Consider the following 20,345-nt stretch of genomic DNA (forward strand, 5'->3'; position numbering starts at 1 on the left):
GTGAGTATGTTTTACCTGTGCAGCGTTGCCCGAGTTCTTCAAATGGTTTTGAAGCAGCTTGGTGGCTCCGTCCTGAAAAGTTTTGGGCAGAGCTGCCAGCAGCATGGTGAACTCTGGTGTGTTGAGCTGGAACAGGGAGATTAGCACCGACTGCGCTGCCTGGTACACACAACATACACACACAACTTTCATTTAGGAGGACGTGTGTAGATCAAAGCAGGGGTGCTAGCATGGCAACAAACTGTTGGAATGTTTGAATGTGGCTGACAGAGGAAATGTAAAATATCTAAATTTCAAATCTATGTCTGAAATGTGTGTGTGTGTGTATGTGTGTGTGTGTGTGTGTGTGTGTGTGTGTGTGTGTGTGTGTGTGTGTGTGAGTACCTTTCTGACGTCAGAGCTCTTGGGTTCAGTCGTCCAGGTGATGATGCGGGAGACGGCCAGCCGAGTCTCACTGGAGTTCACAAAGTCTTGAACTTCCATCTGTAACGTCAGCGTCTCGATGTACTTCAGAATGGCCACCTTTACCTTCAACACACACATTTGTAAAAAAAATTAGATAATAATCAATAACACAGAAACTCAAGGGGTTATTATCCACCTGCAAATACACAAAAAGTAATAATACACACAGAAACAAAATTTCAAGCACACAATGACAGCGTGACCACCAACGTTCACAGACAGCATGTACAGCCACAGCAGATTGTGTGTCTCTTGTAGATCTGAAGATCAAATGATTCAATGTGAGAAGAACGAAGTACATTCATGTTCATGCTTATCAACACAGAGAAACACATCAGTAAACATGAAGCGATGGAAAATGACAAAACAAAGGAACCAATAAAATGCAAACATTCACCACAGGCTCAGAAACGCCACAACAACTGACTCCTGCCGTTCCTCTATCTCTTTCTCCTCCTCTGTTTCTCTACATATGCACCTTAAGGACCAGAACTTCCTCCAAATCACTTAGCAGCATCGTGCGCGCCATAAAATTGCTCCCCCCCGGAGCACACTGACCTGGGAGGACTGGCTCCAGGCTGCGGCCTGCTCGTCTAGAGAGCAGGCGTGGCGGCGCACTCTGGGGGGGAACAATTTTACCCCAGGCCCTCCCCTGCCTCGCCCTCGCCCGCAACACGAGCTCCGCACAGGCTTCAGAGAGAGAGAGGAGAAGCACCGCGTCAATCAACGGAGAGAGACAGGGAGACGAGGACATGGGAGGGCAGAGGGAGACAAAAAGAAGAAGGAGGAGGAGGATGGTGCAGAGAGTTTAAGGGGAGGAAAATGATTGGGAGGTACTTTGCTTGGGTTGGGTTGTAGTTTTTATCATTCTGAATATGTGGCAATATGCAATTTAAATATTTAAGCCACATGGTGGCAGCAAAGAGCTGTAATGCCTTGAATACCAACATCAATGGATGGTTTATGATGGTTTATGCAACAAGCTGGATAATTAATGCTACACTGTGGAAATGTTCAACAATGTCTTGTTTCACTGATCTGACGAGTCTTGAGAATTGAATTTCAGAAAAATCCTGGAAATCAGCTATAAAGCAGCTGTCTTCAATATTTGTAGCATCACCCACAAAAAACGTTGAATGCATATATCACCAAACTGCTTTGTCCTACTCTGCACTGAGCTGTCAGATCGGGATTTCAGCCGTCAGACACTCTAAACAAGCAACAGTGTTTTTGGATCACGTTTCTTCAGGCCGCAGCGTTGGTCAGAAAGTGACAATGGTCTTCACAAAAAGAAGATCTTGAAATTTTGAAGATGTTATACTGATATCATTCTTTCAAGTCTAGTTCCAAGGGAGAGAAGCAGAGTGATAAAAAGTAGGGAAAGGAAAAACCAAGAAAAGTGTTAAAAAGGACAAGAAAGGGAATGGGAGAAGGCAACAGAGAGATTATAGGGTGAGCACACAGTGCAGGCACGGAGGATGGAACAGGAGTTGGAGGAGGAGAGTTTGATGGGAGTGTCCACACTGAAGCACAGCAAAAAGCCAGAGGAGTTTCTATATCATCGCAAACCAATCACAGCCCAGGATTCAGGGTTTTTGTGGGGTTTGGGAAGTGGAGCCAGCATGGGCAGGCATGAGGTCATATCAGTACAGCAGTTACCATGGGTACAGCATCCCTGAATTTCCAGTCTTAGGTCCTTCATTGCCATCCAGTTCGTCCTTTTGTCAGACATTCATTCACTCCACCGACACACTCTCACACACTCTCACACACTCACACACAAATAAATTAAACTTGTCCTTTACCTTGAGGTTGGGCGTCTGTGTCTGGTCGACAGTAAATCTCATCAGAATAGTAAACTGGAGGTCGTTGGGGAAAGACTCCCTGTGAGCAAAAACAGAGATCCACATTATAGTTGCAGCAGGGACATGAATACAGAATATAAACTTCAAAAAAGTGTCTGGACATGTTAAGATAACAACTTTACCACAACAAAAGAGTTTTTGCCAACACTCTCTCGTAATTAATTTGTCAATGTGTAAAAATACAAGAGACAGCAGGAAGTATTGATCCTCATGTCAGTTCTTTTATATGTACAGTACTGTGCAAAAGGTTGAGACACTTTCTGTGTTCAGATTCTTATCCATCGTGGAGGTGTCTGACTTGTTCCAAATTGGCAACAAAGAACACAGAACTAGCGTCAGAGACATCAAGAATCCAGCAGCAGATGGTAGAACCCCCACAGAGCTCTGATCTCAACACCATGGAGTTACTCTAGGGTTGAATGAGGACACACAAGACGTGGAGACAACCTAAATACACAGATCTGTGGCAGGTTCTCCAAGTTACTTGGAACAACATCACCGCCAAGTACCTTAGAGTTCGGTGAGCGAGTGCACTGAGGAGATGTGACCGTATTGTAAAAGCAAAAGGATTAAATAAAAAATATTCACAGCATAATTTTTAAGCACTCTAACTATAGTAAGTATTTGCACAGTACTGTAAATGTAAAATAGCTTTTCAGTGCTTACAAACACATCTAACCGTCACCTAAAAGCTCAGAAAGGCTTGAAAGTGGATCAAGAATGACTGGCAATGCTCAAATAGTCTTTTATTATAATAGAGTAATTTGCCCTAATGTCAGTCTGTGAGTGTGACACCCACCGTGTGACATCCAGGGCTTTCTGAACTTTGGCCTGTACGGAGCCCAGCAGATCGGCTCCCATCTTCTTCAGCAGCTGTGTGAGCAGGACGAACAACCAGTCCTGCAGGTCCTCCTTATGGACCAGGATGAAGTCCACCAGGGTCTCCAGGAACATACTGAACACCTTCAGTCCAATCACACACACACAGTTAAGGTCACACAGCAAATTAAGTCGTTTAGCAATTCTCATTTCTTCATGCACTCTCATGCATGCATTCAGGTGCTCCTGCATTTCCTGGGCAATGTTTATTTTGTTGAGGGAAGATACTGTGAGAGCAGCATTAGTTCCCTTTGTGAAGTTAGTGGTTATTCACTCATCATTTCAACAGATCACTTTCATTCACCAAACACCAGTTATACATAAGTCACCCAAATGAATATGATAAGAAAACCACAATGAGACGTAAACAACTTGACTGGAATAAGCACCAATCAAGCTCTGTGGTGCCCATCACTACATGCAATTGGTTGATTTCATAGTCTGTAAATAAAGATGGACGACATGGCAGCTCCCCTACAGTAAAACCAAAGCATCACAATTGCTGGCTGCAATATATGTCATTAATACCTCCCCCTCTGTGCTAGTAGATGGGACATGGACCAAATGAAAAAGTCAAAGTGCATATGAAATACATAATCTCGTGGACAGTTTCTGTTGCACACTGATGTTTGTTCGTGTTCATTTTTAAGATAAATGTATTTAAATTAGTAAGTTGATGCTAAAAAAGAGGGTAAAATGTAATTATTGACGACTGATAATGACTCGCTATTGGTCCAGTGCATTTATCAGTAAGACTTCACTACTGTGGCTCCATCATATGATCGCTACTGTGCAGACTCTGGCTCCAATTGTGCAAAATGTCAGTTTTCATATCAATGATATTCTGGCTTATTTTCTGGCAGTGGGAGGAAAAGAGGCTTGTCGTCCATCTTTGTAAACAGTGACATAGGTTAGTGAGGGTTACGTTGTTTCCATGGTAACTGGTTGCCCAATCCGATTAATGAAGCAGTTGTTTATACAAACACTAAGTTTAATGTGCAGTAACACTGATTGGCCAGACTTACTCTCTACAGAGAGTTCCACAGTGGGGTCGCATGTGGGGGGAGAGAAACACATCTGTTAGCATCCTGACAGAGAATGAACTCGGCTTGCGTGTGAACACTCATCATGTTGACTTTCACCACAAAATCTATCAAGGTACTTCAACCAGGTAAGAACGTCGTGTGCACACGAGTAAAAATAAATGAACTTAAAGTTTTGAATGAAAGATGTGAAAGGAGAAGTGAGAATGATGTGGGAAAAATAGATAAAGGCAGGAGAGAGATTCAGGGTGAGATGCAGTACCTTGAAGGAGGCTGAGCTTATACCGGATTCTGCCGTGCCGTACACTCTGCCGCAGTCTCGCTGAAATTCATCAAATCGTCACAAAACGTCAAACGAGGGGGAGGGGGGGGTAGCTCACACACCTTACGACATGTGTGAGGCGACGGGCACTCAAAGATGCCAAAACACAAGTGGCGGGGTTAGAGAGGGCGCACCGCAGCTGGTTAGTGAGAGAGAGGAGTTGGCAGCCCAAAATAGTTGTGCGTCTGTGTGCGTCTGTAAGCACATTCGTGATCAGTGTTTTGTCGCTTCAGACTGCACGTAGGGAGCGGAAAGACAGCAGAGTGGCAGTGAATGCAGTGAGCGCAGCCAGCGGATTGGCTGCTGAACAGTGACAGAGCAAACCCACAGGACGGCAGAGGAGTGTGAGGTCAAACGCAAACTCAGGAGTGGCATGCCGTAAGTCTTTCGAACGCTTTGCATGCCTGTGTTGTTGTTTGAGTGTGTATATACGTGTGTGTTTATCCTGACTTTATCTCGAGACTTATTCGTGTGACTATATTTAACATCTGTGAGATGTAATTAATCTTTTGCTTGTTTTGGCAGAATCCGGTACAGTGAAGGATGAGTGGGATAAACAAAGTATGTGAAACCAAAGAAAAATTGAAGTGGGTGAATAATGAATGTTTGTGACATGACAGTGTAAACCAGTGCTGTGTGAGAACTTGCATTACATGCACTCATACCTTACTGTGAGGGTCTGCAAACATCCGAGTAAAGATTTCACACAGTCTCTTTAACTCCACCCGACTGAAGATGAAAAGCAAAGTTAGATGTAAATCAACAATCAGCTCAAACAGTGAAGAGGAGCTTTGACTGTTGTGTGACTGACCTGAGGGTGCGTTGGTTCTTGAGCAGAGCCTGGAGACCTAACAGCCCCTCCTTCCTCTCAGACCAGTTGGCACTGGCACAGCGATTCAGCACCTGATAGAACCACAAGTACAAAGGCCTGATGAGACTCAAATACCCAGGAACAAGCAAAGTGATGATTTTATAAAATAGTGAAGATTTTTAGTTAAGTCAAAATAACAGGTTGTTTAGAATCAAAACTGGGCCTTAGTTTAGACAAAACATCCAAAGGCAGTACATGTCACTGTTTCCCACAGATTTAGGTTTTATCTGTGTTGCATGGCTACAAATTTGATATTTTGTAACCAAACATACCATTTAAAATGCTACAGCCAGCAAGACAAAAACCTGGCTGGTTAAAACTTTGTTGTTAAAGGGGACATGTTATGCAAATTCCACTTTTGTAGTGCTTCTATTTGGGTATCTGGCATGTCTACCGTCCCAAAAACTCTGGAAAAAAACAATCCCCGCGATTTTTTGTGGTTCCTCTCTGTCAGAAACGCTACGCTAGAGTGCGTCCAATGGGATTATTGGCTTTTCTGACGTCAATCTTGGTCTGTTTACATGGCATGTATGTGTGAGTGACATGGGGGGTGCGGGCTGATGAGAGAGGGGGGGGCGGGGCACTCAAAACAGGTCAATCTGAGGAGGGCTGTTTTAGACAGGGTAAAAAGGCTGCTGTTTTAAATGATCCTTGTGTTATTTTGACCAAAAAATGTTACAGACTTTTCATTAAGACCCCAAGGAACCATATAATCTTGTGGTAAAATGGGCATAATATGTCCCCTTTAAGCCTAATTTGGCCTCGGGTTCAGAGTTTTCTGCTGTACTGCTGCTGTTACTGACCTCAGCCACGTCTTCTGTCTGTCTCATGTAGGTCGGGATTGCTCCTCCGTTTCTGGAGCTATAGGACCTTTCCGAACAGGCGCTGGACGCATCGCTGTTGGCGTCGTCGTCGGAGTACATGCTGTAGTTCTCGTACCGCCGCCGGGCTGGCTTCTTCTGCAGGTAAAGCAAACAGACAATGAAATTAAACTGTAATAAAAAAATAAATAGAGTAATAACAGGAAGGTATTGGGAAAAATTGCATTTATAGAAGAAGAATTTAGCTTAACACACACACACAGGCACACACAATACACAGGTAAGAGGCAGGTGAAGGAGCTGACCTTGGACCGCATGTCTCCCAACAGCTGATAGCATTAAACAGAGGCAGAATCAGGGGTTAGTTAACACACAGACATACAATCCAGCAGGCAAGAGCAGCACATCATGACAGCCAGCTGAAATGTGCATGAGAGATATTGTGCGTTTTATGTGTTTATGTTTGGGTGTTTTTCATACTAGTGCATCTGCGAGAGCCTCTTCTACATCTGAGCCTGGGTTGAGGACCCTCATGGCACTGACTGAAGACGAGAGACGACTGGACTGACTGATGCCAAGAGATGAACCTGAGGAGGGAGAGAGGTGGAGAGCAGTGGACACACGTTAGAAAAAAGTCAAATAAATCTGTCTCCCCCACTCATCAAGTTGTCTCTCACTTGTCCACCGATGATCCACCATCCAAGCACCTCTCTCTCTTCATCATCCATTCTGTGGCATTTATTCAACACACACAATCACACACACACACACATCGTTTCCCATGAGCCAATCCTGTAAGTGGATGGGATGACTTGTTAGGTGACATTGCAGGTGCCACTGGAGGGGGGGAGAAAAAAAGGATGATTGACATAAAACAGGAGAGTGCACTGGTGTCCCCGCAGAGGAGGGGCAGAGCTAAATAAAGAAAAAACAAATGGTAAAAAACAAATGGTAAAAAACTGGCAAGATGGTTGTCAGTTGGCAACTGAACGGGCGGAAGCATGCGGTTCCACTGGAAGACTTGACATCCTGGAGCGAGAAAGTAAAAATAACAACCGAGGGCTGATGGACAAGAAGAGAAACAGGCTGACAAAATACAGGAGAAGATGCACGGTGCGGATGAACGTAAAGAAACTGGAGCAAAAAAAAAAAATTAAGGCGGAGTGGGTGGGTGAGGTACAGAGAAACAGTTGTACTCAGCCTTCACCTGCAGCGCCAAAAGTGTCAGGTGTGTGGAGAGCTCCGGTGGAGCGAGAGTAGCTCCGTGTTGCTGCAACCAGAATTAAAACACACATACGGAGTTTAACATTCGCGCACGCACACACACACATACACACAAGAAACACATACAACCTTCACACTGATTGAGCAGAGTGTGAGTGTGGAAAAGAAAGGCTGAAAAAATGCACATAAATGCAAGAAACTACTTTTTTGTGTATTTGATTCCCCCTACTTAATTTTGTTTTGTTTAAATCCGAAAGTGAATAAAAATAATAAAATTTATATTTTGTTGGTTTGAGATAAGTTTATATAAAGTTTTTCTTTCTTGTTTGAAATCATCCTCACATTTGCTGATTTGACACTGCTCATCTCTCCTGAGTGCGAGTCCACTGCTGCTACTCACCAAGTGGAGTGAAGGAGCGTATGGGGCTGGTGTCCCGGCTGCTCTCCCTGCTGGCCTCTCTGCTGCAGCCCTGACTCATACTGGGCCGAGGGATACGACTGCCCCGAGCTAACACCACCCAGGTTACAACCACGCGTCGCAGCAGAGGAAGAGAAGTGGTAGTAAGAAGAAAAGAAAGGGGACAAGGGATATAAAGAAGACCACAAAGAAGAAAGACAAACATGAGGAGTGAGAAAGTGGAGAGAGAGAAACATACGTGGATAAACACATGGATAAGACAATAGAGGTGAGAGCGAAGGATTGACAGAGACAAGAGAGAATGAGCGCAGGTCGACCGGCACTGAGGGAGCATCTCAACAGAAGATTCCTGATTCTCATAGTCTCATACTAACAATACAATAATGACAATCTTCCTTATCAATCAATATATATTATTTTGATGACTTTATAAGTTAGTTAAGTCAATAAAATAGCAGAAAATGGCAGATTGGAATAGCTATTTCGTCCTCACACTGGAAGTAACACATATTTCATAAATGTCTCTAATTAGCTTGATTTGTTTCACTAACATTTGGGTTTACTTTCGTAGAATAAATATATCAGCTAAAGACAGAATATTTGGTCATAAATAACCTGATTGTCGAAATTGTTGCACATTAACTTTCTGCTAAATGACTGACAGGCAACAAAGGATTTAAAAAAAAGTTTCCTTTAATTGTTTCAGATCTCGATGAGAAGCTCCTCACAAGAGCACAAGTCTGCTGGACTCACATTTATATAAAACAAACATCATGATATTCACACACGCTCAGACACACATAGAGGAGAAGGAAGTGATTTATGATGAGATTAGCGATCGGAGGGGTTGCGCAAGGGGCTTGCATTTTCATCCATTAGTATCGCAATTAACTGCACCGCTCATTACGCCGTACATCAGCATCAGCATCTTACCAGCCAATCATGGTTAATCACAGCCTAGAGCTACAGAGTCCTAATGAAGCTTTGCTGACCCCGCGAGAAGGTTTGTTCATCAGCCGCTAACAACAGGTTAGTGTAGAGAGGGAGGAGATATGACAACTCAGCCACAAAGTCAGAGACAGATTAGAGGGATGGGTTCTGTGAGGCTGAGGTGGGGAGGTACTGCTTGATTGGGACGGCAGGAGAGATTTGTAGTGATGGATGGAGATAAAGAGAGAGGAATGAAGGGATGATTTAATGGGAAGAGAGATTGAAGATGGGAAGTAGATGGAATGGGGTTGGAGAGATGGATGGCGGGGTGGTCTGGTCGAAAGGTCGGAGCCTTACCTCCTCTACTCGCACCGTTGTAGATGGAACTAATGCTGGAAGGAGCTAGAGGACAGGAGGAAGAAGAAGGACAGAGGGAGGACAGGGAGAGGAGCAGAGGAGGAGAAGATAGACAAGGAGCAGGAGGGGGAAATAGTTGAGATCCAAGGTTTTATGGAAAATTGCTAGTCATAGTCGCAGGTCTTCAAATAACACGACTGGGTCCAAGCAAACATTTGAAAAGTCATTTGTCAGCTGATTATAGAAACAAGATCTTAGAGCAGATGTTCTTAAACCGTACAAGAGGAACATGAAAGGATGATCTTGTTGTGAATGAAATCAAAACCCTGTTAAAAGGAAAGGACCATATTTAAAAAAATAATTTCAGCTTCCCTTTATAAATCCTTTCGATTGTTCACTTACCAACAGACAGACGAGTGGGGGAGGAGTCTCTGGAGCAGCCCTGGCTGCGGGGGATGCGGCTGCGTCTTTTTCCTTCACTGCCGACCCCAGCCAGCACCCTGTGGGCCCCGGAGCTCATGGTGCTCAGGGCCGTACTCGTCAGCACGCGACCGGGTGAACCACTCCGACTGCCAGCTTCAGAGAGACGCAGAGACAGAAGAAGGAGGACAAAGAAGTAAAGGGGAAAAAGTCAGAGTTGTGCTGAGTCAACAGGTGAAATGTGACAATAAAACGTCTCCAGAAACTTGGATGATCCCTCTTTGACGTGAGGGTCTTTTAAACACATTACAGACAAAGACAGTTACTGCTGTACTTCCCTTTGTGGCACAAGTTCTCAAGCATTTTTTCGGTAAATGTCGTAACATATAAACTATGTATTTTAAAAGTAGACAGAAAGTGTTTGAGGTTGTTGGAAAGAGGATTCTTGGGAACAGACGAGTTGTAAACCACAGAAGGAGATCAAAGTTAAAGTTTTTTTTTAATTATTTAAGAGTATTTCAAGTGTTTAACATCAATCTTTTACATGATAATATCGAAAATAAAGTGACAGTTCTCTTATCGCAAATCAGAGAACATTTTCGAATGGAGGTCTCAATTTCTCCTCCCCACGACATCCTGTCTCCAAGTGCAAAGCCCACAGTGAAGCTCTTGCTACAATGACTCGTGTCACTATCGACCTGCAGAAAAGACACTTGAGTAGCAGCTGCTCTGCGGTGCTGGATAAGCAGTGTGTGAACAGACTTTTGGGGAACAAGCTCCGGTGTTTGAGACAAGATGCTCAATCTACTCCTCAATTCAACATGACTGAAAACAAAAATGGAGAACAGACTCTTTCTCTCGCTGACCAACAGAAACCAAAAGGCACACATACACACGCACACTCCACAAATGAACTGCACTTCTCTAGGAAATCGAACCTAGTGTCAAAGAAAATACATGCATCCAATTGTCAATAACAGACAAAAATGGGCTGTTCTTGTATTTGAAGCGAATATTGATCACTCATAACGTAACTGAAATACTACCAGAGTCAATATATTGACTTCAAGTCTTATCATGTGAGGTATATTTCACACTATCTTTTCCTCTGAATACTCATTAATTTTCTTTGCCAGACCCCTAAATTGTTTTTAATCCTTCCAAGGAAAATATATATATCATTTATATTTGATTTGCAAAAATCTGAAGTTTGTTGCACTTCCTCACTTCATCCAGGCACACAATCTCCCAAAGCAGTGTGTTTAGCATGATCATAGATCAGTCAGTGCCTACAAGTCCCAGCATGCCTCAGCCAGAGAGGGAGGAACTGAAGTGACCTTTTAGTGTGCATGTGAACAAAAGACGGGAGAAGGTCAGAGCAACAGAGGGAAAGCAGTAACGATAAAGAGAGCAGGTAAAAATAAGTAGCGTAATAATCTTACCACCAACAGGGGTAGCAGACTGAGATCCTGCCATTAAGCCCATTGGTTGGGAGGAGGGGGAAGCAGAGGCGGGGGGAAGGAACAGCAGATTAAACCAGATGAATTATGGGTGTTAGCGCAAAAAAATAAAAGCTTCATGGGAGTTAGAACACAGAGAACGATGGGAGCAAATCCTGGTGTTCCACACCGAGAATGAAGGCAAAGCTGAAGCACGTTGGTACAACAAATCTATTTATTGAGATAGAAAACAAGTATTGAATATGTGTTGCTGAAAACAAACACACACACTGAACCAGGGGCAGATGACAGCCTGGGAGAAGCAGTGCATGTTGAGACAGCTGTCAGATCTACATGAAGCAAAGCCTGTTTACAATGAAAGAAAAGAAATGTCTCAAAGAAAATATGCTCAAAAACACCCACACCCACACACACTCCAACTGAAATAAGTAGAAATGATTCTAATCCTCTGTGCAGATGCCATTTCTGTTGATCTTTGCTTCAGCAATTTGGGCTTTGAATTCTTGCATTGGTTTTCTTATCTAAATGTCCTGATCTGATTGGTGCAGCGGGCTCTGGTCCAATCATTTAGCACTTTTAAAGCAGTCAGACGCAAGCAGCACATTAGCATTAAAGGTGGGGTAAGCGATTTTCTTTTGAGAAATGAAGAAAGCTGGACAATTCCGAATAGAACAACACTATTCCAGCCAATCAGCAACAAGGGTATTCGTGTCTGTGCATATGAGGGGTGAAGGGGCACTGAGAGCCAGATGGAGGTCTCTGAAACAGAAATAGCTATTTCCACGGCAACGGTCAAAGAGTATATGCTAACAGTACACTAATAATCCTTCTTAAAGCTATTTATAAAATGGCGTAAGGTCATTCATTCCTCTTCATTTGACGCATGGGAGGACGTCCTGAAAGGGGGGCCTCAAATAACGTACACTGCCACTCCTGTTTCAGAACTACTGTTTTCCACTGGAATTGCTAACACAGAAAGTTATAACCACAATCATTGAATTACTGAAGCACCACAGAATACAGCTAACCCAAAGAAGATAAGGAAAGGGCGAAGAAGGTGGGGAGATCACCGAAATGAATGGGGTGGAGAGGTTGCTCTGTTTCTATTAGTCTGATGGATAGCATTAGTTTTCTTTTGCTCACATTTGGTCCACAGTATGTTGTCCCATCTTTGACGTTTGCGATGGCTAATTCCAACCTTTTGAGATCAGTGGTTTGCCAAGCCAATGCACGTGCATGAATGTGGCGGCTGGAGGTCATTCCCCAGGATCGCTCACCCCACCATTACGTCTTGTTGGAAAGCAGCAACGGTCACATCTGCTTTTGTGTAGCACTTTAAATAACTTGAGTGGCATCTAGAGCCGGGATAGAGCAGCAGAAATAAACTGACCACCATGTTATCCTCCGTGATGAGACACAGCATGCAGAGAAAACACACACACACGCTCACTCCTCTTTATACAAAACACCTTGATCAGAATGACAGCGATAGCAGGTGGACCACCATTCCCACTGTGGTACACAGAAAGACGCACACATACTGACTCTGACACACAAACAGAATACCTGGTGTGCAATCGGATTCGTCGGAACCTAAAGGCACAGAAACATTTACATGGAGCTTATCGTCACCTCGAAGGCAACATGTAAAGAAACTCCACAATAAGAGCCTGAGAAGCTACAAACACACACTCCAAGAAGCTCACACTCCATTTGTGTTGCTGTGTATGTGGAATGAGAGGACTTCGCCCCAGGATTTCTTTTCTCATAGCTGGGTTAACGTAATGCTGTGTGATCAGGGGGTGTGAGGGGGTACATACGTTGCGACTGGGAGACCATCTTGGCGCGGCTGCGTCCTCTCGAGTCCACTTGGCTGGGCACGCTGCTCGCAGTGGACAGCGGCTGCTTGGTACGTACACGGCCTGTAGGTATATGGTGGGAGAACCGTTAAAATACACAAACTCCTTGTACTGTACACAGGTCTCACAAACTGTCTGCAGCCCAACATCTACGAAGCTACTAAATATGAAAAGCAAATAATGCTGGAAGCTGAAATATCAGATGCTAAACTAAACACTAACATTCAGCCAGGAGCACACACCAACACACACACGACTACATCAGGGATGTTTCAGGGGATTTGAAACCAGTCTTAATCAGGATGTACTTAAAATCGGAAAGTGATTATAAGGCAAACATTTACCCATCACTAACTATTAGAAGGATTTTATAAAAGTGGCATCCAGTTGCAGCATTTGAGGGTGAATTAGTGGGTTGGAGGTTATGTCCCCTTGTTTGTTGGTCTGTTTGATTAAAAAACAACTGATCGTATTCCCATGAAAGCTGGTGGAAGGATGGGTCTGGGTGGAACCCCATAAAAATCCAGAAATTTTGATCACTTTCTAAGATTGTGAGATCCAACGTTTTTCAATATTTGCATCACTGAATAATTCATGGATCTTGATAAATAAGCAATCAAGCAGATTTAGGGGAGTGATTTCTATGTTAGAGTGAAATTTGGTGCAGTTTGATTAAATTTAAGGGGACTGAGAGTGTCATTATCGTTCCAGCAGCTCCAAATATTTGATTAAAATACAGATTAATTTGTTGATCAAAATGACTTCACTGATTAATCGATTGTTGATTATTTTGTTGCGCCACTGTTCGAGTGGTAGTTTCAACCTAAAATTAAACCCTCTTCATTACCAGCATTCACTTCAGCCTGTACAATGCATCATCTGATCCGTATTTTTCTGTATATATTAAGTATTTAAGCCTCAAATACTGACTCATAGAGACCATTAAGAGAACAATCAAAGATGCAAGATTCAGTTTTGATTTACACATTTAGAAACCGTCAATTAAAATGTTGCAACTAGAACATCCCTAAAAAGCAGCGATGCACATCCACCTAACCACAATCTTACCATTGTCTGACCTGGTCCCTACAGACAGACAAAGAGGGGGCATGACGTAAAGATCACATTTTCAACTAACATGTAGAGATTAACACATCCTAAAATCCTAATATCACACTAGAACCTCAATAACCGAATCATACCGTTAAACACAGGTGTTGACGTTCTGTTTCAATATTACAAATCTGATGAACAGTAGTAAAGCAGCAGATGATGTTATATGTGTAAATAATTAATTAGATTCATGATGTGATGAATGGAATGAATGGAATGGTGATACAAAATAGGGTTCAATGTAAGGCAGACAGCAGGGGGCGCTGTGGCCACATACTGCGATAAAAGGAGATCACATGGACTGGGTTGGAGTGAGGAGACGGAAATGAAAAAAGAGGAAGGAAAAAAGAAAACATGAGTAGGCTGTTGCTGGTGAAGCAGAGTGAGATGATCTTACCATCCGTTTTATCAGAGGCATCATCTTTAGTAGCAAAGAGAGAAAGACACAAAGAGAGGGGGTGGAAGAGGGAAAAAAAACGAAGGGAAAAGAACAGCAAAGGATTGATAGAAATATAATAAGTAAAAGATACGAAAGGAACCCGAGATGGGGGAAATGAAAGTTGGGTGTCAGGAACAAAAGAGCCACAGAAATAATGAAAAGTAATAAAGAATTCGAGACGGAAAAGAAAAGGGTGAGAAAGAAGAGGAAGGAGAAGAAAGGAGCACAATGTGAATTAGTAACATAAACATCTGTTCAAAAGAGATGCAGATGCAGGGATCGGTGTTGAAACACAGTGACAAACAAACACATGGGACAGAATTCATCTATAGCAGGAGTTCCCAAACTTTAAAGGTCCGTACCCCCCTTAAAAATAACAGAGACTGAGACTTTGGACCCTCATTGTCACAGAGGATATTGATTTGAGCTTAATTTTATAGTTTAAAGTATACTTTATTAAAATATAAATGTAAATAATTGCAAAGCTCTTCACAAATTTACACTGCAAAACTAAAAAAAATGTATGTGCAGTGATGTATATGTTGCTTGTGAGCAGAGCATCTATTTCAGTCCAGAGCTCAGGCACCTAAATGAGGGAGGGATTTCTGTGTTGTGATTCGGTCCTGTAGGTACTGAATGTGTAGGAACAGGTTTTGGTGCTGTGATGTATCCTACTGTGCTACACATTTACCTGTTGCAACTGATGCTTTGACTTATATGTCATAATCACCACGGGGGGCATATGGGGACAAAGAAAATCAAAAGGTTGGTAAAATATTTACATTTACTATTACTACTTTTGAATCTTTTGTAAGTATTATGGTATAAGTATGCTATCTCTAACTGTGTCTTTCGTCGTGACCCCTAGTTTGGCAAACACTGATCTATAGAACATGCAGACAGAATATAAATACAAACATATAACATAACAAGACACATTGACAAGCAACAAGCAGGCAGCAGGAGAGGAAAGGTCAAGAGTAAGAGAGGAGAGAGCCCAGTCAAGAGTGTGTGAGTCTGTCCTTTAAGACTGTTTTGTAGAAGGATGTGGTTGTAACTGTGATACCGCTAAGCTGATCTGAATGGACTCCTCGGACCTCCAGCTGATAACATGCTCACCAGTGTCTGTGCAGTTGGATTAGTCATCTAACTTGACTGATAGGGGCCCTTACCCAGTGAGGAGTAGGAGCCAGGGGTCAGGCGACCCGAGCCCCTGGCCTGTCCGACTTGCCGGTGCTTAGCCAATGCTGCCGCGTTTACATCCACGTCGCTACGGGAACGCTGCAGGGAGGCCGACGACAGCCCACCCTTTGAACCCGCAGGGACTGATGGGACAGCAGGAGGAGGAGGAGTGTGTTGGAGTGGGGACGGAGGTGATGATGGCAAATACAATACAACACAATACAAAACACATGCGGGCTCCACACAAAACATACACAATATTGATACTAAAACAGAAATACACAAGTCATGTGCAGACGCATACACACATTTGTGCGTTGACAAGTGTGTTAAAATAAAAACATAAACGGGTGTGATTGTACAGGAGTACACACGGGCAAGATGTAATGAATATGATGGGAACGTTACAGATGGACCGAGCTGCTGTGTATTTATTCATGTCGAGGCGAGTGACCATGAGATTATATCTTTGAGAGAGTTTGCAACAGTGTGTGTGTGTGTGTGTGTGTGTGTGTGTGTGTGTGTGTGTGTGTGTGTTTCCGTGTGACTCACCTCGCCCTGGAGCTGCAGACCATTTTGAAGGAAGAGGCCGACTGACAGAAAACAGAGAGAAGTAGGTCAATACAAAATAAAACAAACACATAAACAATAAAACAAATGGAATCTTTAATGTATTTTTCTTTTAATCATATTTCTAGTAAGGACTTTTTAAGGTTAACCTGCAGGCTTTAAACTAAACTGAGTGCAATACATAAAAGTAAAGTAATGAAAGCGGTGTGCAGGAAAAGTGTAAGTTTCTACTTTGCACTTATTTCAGCCAACTGAAGTCTTTGTGTTTACCAGTGAAAACACTAGTGAACTAATGGGGATTTTGTCTTGCTGAAAAAAAGAGCAGTTTACACTATTAAGTGTAAACCTAGTAAACCTAAAGTAAACTATGGAGGTGCGGTGCTGAGCTCTGATTACTTAAGGCTCTCTTGAGAGGAAGATGAGGACCGGTCACTCTGGGGAAGAGAGGCCACACTGCCGGAACTCTTCAGGCAGGACTGAAGGGTCTTCTGGTAAGATGGCTCTAAGGAGTTGTAGAGAGCGTCAGCCTCGTTTGGAAATCGGTTCCTCAAACCCCAGTAGGCCCTGAGAAGAGAAGAAAACAATGGCAGAGGTGGGCAGAGGGATCAGAGTCAGAGGACAAATGGATGGTTGAGGAAGGAGGTAGTAGGGTGATAATGGAAAAACAAATTTGGGAAATCGAGGAATTCAAACAGGAAAAGGAAGGTGGTGAGATATTTATAACTACTCCTCTTTCACATGATGCAATTTTATGAAATAATGTCTTACTTGCGGGCCTCCACTCTGGCCTCTGAGTCAGCATCTCTAATTCCCTTCTTGATGCTTTCAACCAGAACCGCTGTGTGCCTGACAAATAAATACAAAAGGTTCCTTATGTGTAAAACAGGTTTGAAACTTGTTTTATCCAAAGATTTTGAACAAACGAGAAACCAGAGCTGATTTAAACATCCGCCCTCACCTCTCTAGAGAGTGGGTTTGCCATTCCAGCAGCAGAAGGGTCAAGAAATCATAACAGCGCCTGGAGAAGACAAATTTCCATCAGTTTCATCATCGCAAAAACCATGACTGAACCACACCATAAGCCTTTTTGTGATAATTTTTTTTGACTGTTTATTATTTGAGAGCATTTTATTGGCACACCAGTGTGGTTAACCTCACCTTCTTACGGCCACAGACTTGCATGTGCAGTTACTGGTTATCAGGGGGATGAGCCTCGGGACATGTGTGTGCTGCAGAGGACAGAAAGATTCAATGAAATTCCAATAATAAGATTGAAGCAGTAGTGCTCACACTGACCATGAAGTTGCAAAACAAGACTGTTGAATGAATTATTGTGTTTGCAAAACGACTTACCCGTATGATGATGCGAATAGCCGACACACCAGAGGTGGCCATGACTTTGGCGCAATTGGGGATGAGGTTGAAAAGGACGGGAACGATGCCTTCCGCTCCATGGTCAAATTTATTCCCCAACACCATTGAAAGGTGGCTAAAAGAATACACAGACAAAAACACAACACATCAAACATGAACGCAACCACAAAATGTGATAAAATACTGCTAGGGTGTACTCAAACTGTTCGGCTCCAACAGAGATTCATATTCTAAGTATATATTTAACCTCTGGTGATGAAAGCATGTGTAATCCACTCACCCCACAGTGATGCAGACCTCTCGAACCACTTGCGAGCGCAGGTCTTTCGCTGACAGTTTGAAAGCTCCATCCAGTAGCCGTAGGTGCTGGTAAAAACAGTCGTAGTCGGCTGCGCCCGCCACAAGCAGAGAGCGGATCTTTTTCATCTGAGAACACAACAATACATTATAAAAACTGCTGAATCAAAAATGGTTATTTTATTGGTAGAGTTTGATTAAATGAACAGTTAAAGGAGAACTACTAACAGCATTGGCTCTCTGGTCCCAGTCGTGTTTGTCATCGGAGCAAATCTCACGGATCTTATTGAGGTTGTCCTCAAGATCCCTTGCTGAGTAGATCTGCATAGAGAAGGGAAGTACAAGGAAGAGAAGGATGCAAAACAAATATTAGAAAAATGGAAAAAACCTCAGGCAGTCTAGCCTTGAAAGCCTCAATAGTTTTGTTCGTAAAAGGTGTAAGTGTTTGCGATTGTCTGCATTTATTCTCCTGTGTATAGTGTACCTGGACTGGAGGGACGTCGGTGAAGCCTTTAATAAAATCATCTTCATCAACTGCTCCGGCACTTTCTTTAGAAACTGGAAAAACAGAGCAGAGTCCTTTAAAAAAACATCTGTGTGTATATTTAGAATATCTCTTACAAGACCTCAGCACGGAAGGATTTCTTTGTTGGCTGATTTTGTGATTCTGGTTTAACTCACACCAACACAGGCACGAATTACACACAAACGCTACACACACTTAAGTCAGTGGGAGCAGCCTGTGTTTCTAATGCACTTCCTGGCAGTAATGGGAATGTCAATCATATCTCTCTGGGGGATGGAAGCTCTGTGGACCAAACGTCCTCCAGCTCCTCACCAAAGGGGAACAGGGAGAGGAGGGATAGACGAGACGAAGAAAGCTTGTGCACCAAAAAAAGGAGGAACTGAGAGCTGAGAGCGATCCAGGACGATGGGAGGATTAAACACTGAGGCAACTTAGAAGTTGTTCACAGGAGAGGAGGACATGATAGAGAGCTGGGTATGATCGAAGGCAGAAGAAATGTTTTCTTTCCTCCTTTACACCTGCGTCACAAAGATATTTCATATTAAAACTCAACACGATTGTGAAGAGAGCTGGGGAACATGTAGCCGGCTGGTTAGCAATCGGCACAATCCTCTGTGACTCTCCAGGCGTAACATGGAAGCAGCCGAGCCTAGAATCACCCCCGCCACTGCTTCTCATTTGCAATTATTTTTGATTGCCAGCTTTATGGAATGGAAAGGTTCACGGCATGTTATCAGTCGCTATGACTCCAATAATAATTATGGTTATGTTGATGGCAGATGGTTTTGTAATAGTGAGAACAAACATTGCTATGAACACAGTTCAAAAATGATTTTTAACTGTGACTTAAAACCATCTCAGCACTCGATTCTCTCCCAAGGGATTCAAATATCTTTTGTGTAAGGCAGCAATCTTTTCTGTTACTGTCAGTTATTGGCAAAATGGACAGATCTGTCTTGCTGTCGAGTTCTGCCAGATTGTGTGGGCGTACTGTTGTCTACATTCAGACAATAGGTCCTCCCACCACCGCCATCATGGGTACTACTCCCATATAGCAGGGAAAAAAACTGAACAATTCATTTTCAAAAAATGAAAAGAAGATACAATTCAGAGGCATGTGATTGAATAACATCTGACTTTTCCCTTCCATGGCAGTGATATTAACAAGGTCATAGTTGTGAAAAATACCCAGCATGCCTTTGACTTCAGCCTCTCTCCGTTGCCTGACGATCAATAAGGCCTTAATGATCCAAGTGACAAGAGACCACCGTCTTGTGTTTCCACACAACGCAGCGATGTACCAGTACTCAGACAGAATGCTTGCTTGTGAAACACATTCACCTATGAGCACACTCTATGTAAGCATGTGTGTGTGACATGGCTGACAGAGATGCATTAGTAAGCACCAGGAATCGACTGCTCGGTGGTGGGAGCACAGCTTTCTTCCAATAGAGATAAAGATGGAAAAAAAAAATCAATGCATGGAAAGAGGAAGCAAACACCACTGCACTGTGTAAGCAGGAGGGATAGGAGGCAGAGAGGAGGAGGCTCTCTGAAAGGGAAGGAGGATATCTGCTGCAGCCCTGAGATATGAGCGCAGGTATCTGATGATAAGAATATGAAAGAGTATCAGATTTCTGTGGAGACGGAGAGGCAGATCGTCACTGAAGACTGTGACATCTGTAAAAAAAAGTCATTTTATTTGTTTTAACCGCCCCCACAGCCTCTAAACCTGTGTCCACCAATATGCTTTACAGAAAACGGCATTACACTGTATTGTTTATGAGGACATTAAAAGGTTAGGAGGGCAGATTCTGTCTATCTTTAGAAGTGTTGAGTCACGAAAGCTGGAGTCTGAGTCAAGTCAAGAGTCTAGATCCAATTGAATAAAGAGGAGTCAGATTCTGGTC

At 43.1% G+C, this 20,345-nt stretch overlaps 1 protein-coding gene across 1 annotated transcript in view; it reads right to left on the reverse strand.

The window, feature by feature from the left end:
• The window catches only part of clasp2 (cytoplasmic linker associated protein 2), a 52,012-nt gene that overhangs the window by 6,046 nt on the left and 25,621 nt on the right, over nucleotides 1-20,345 (reverse strand). The window contains exons 9-33 of the mRNA XM_061092769.1: nucleotides 18,394-18,467; nucleotides 18,138-18,230; nucleotides 17,893-18,038; nucleotides 17,592-17,727; nucleotides 17,397-17,467; nucleotides 17,197-17,256; nucleotides 17,007-17,084; nucleotides 16,635-16,802; nucleotides 16,221-16,261; nucleotides 15,659-15,811; nucleotides 14,003-14,020; nucleotides 12,896-12,997; nucleotides 9,598-9,771; nucleotides 9,196-9,240; nucleotides 7,891-7,998; nucleotides 6,747-6,853; nucleotides 6,249-6,404; nucleotides 5,386-5,477; nucleotides 5,240-5,303; nucleotides 4,515-4,574; nucleotides 4,235-4,237; nucleotides 3,130-3,293; nucleotides 2,271-2,349; nucleotides 385-528; nucleotides 16-159 (exon numbers count right to left, since the gene is read on the reverse strand). Of these exons, the coding sequence (XP_060948752.1) occupies nucleotides 16-159; nucleotides 385-528; nucleotides 2,271-2,349; nucleotides 3,130-3,293; nucleotides 4,235-4,237; nucleotides 4,515-4,574; nucleotides 5,240-5,303; nucleotides 5,386-5,477; nucleotides 6,249-6,404; nucleotides 6,747-6,853; nucleotides 7,891-7,998; nucleotides 9,196-9,240; nucleotides 9,598-9,771; nucleotides 12,896-12,997; nucleotides 14,003-14,020; nucleotides 15,659-15,811; nucleotides 16,221-16,261; nucleotides 16,635-16,802; nucleotides 17,007-17,084; nucleotides 17,197-17,256; nucleotides 17,397-17,467; nucleotides 17,592-17,727; nucleotides 17,893-18,038; nucleotides 18,138-18,230; nucleotides 18,394-18,467 (2,480 nt within the window). The remainder of the gene's footprint in view (nucleotides 1-15; nucleotides 160-384; nucleotides 529-2,270; nucleotides 2,350-3,129; nucleotides 3,294-4,234; nucleotides 4,238-4,514; nucleotides 4,575-5,239; nucleotides 5,304-5,385; nucleotides 5,478-6,248; nucleotides 6,405-6,746; nucleotides 6,854-7,890; nucleotides 7,999-9,195; nucleotides 9,241-9,597; nucleotides 9,772-12,895; nucleotides 12,998-14,002; nucleotides 14,021-15,658; nucleotides 15,812-16,220; nucleotides 16,262-16,634; nucleotides 16,803-17,006; nucleotides 17,085-17,196; nucleotides 17,257-17,396; nucleotides 17,468-17,591; nucleotides 17,728-17,892; nucleotides 18,039-18,137; nucleotides 18,231-18,393; nucleotides 18,468-20,345) is intronic.

The sequence above is a fragment of the Limanda limanda genome, chromosome 19, assembly GCF_963576545.1.
Source record: "Limanda limanda chromosome 19, fLimLim1.1, whole genome shotgun sequence".
NCBI classification, from domain to species: domain Eukaryota; kingdom Metazoa; phylum Chordata; class Actinopteri; order Pleuronectiformes; family Pleuronectidae; genus Limanda; species Limanda limanda.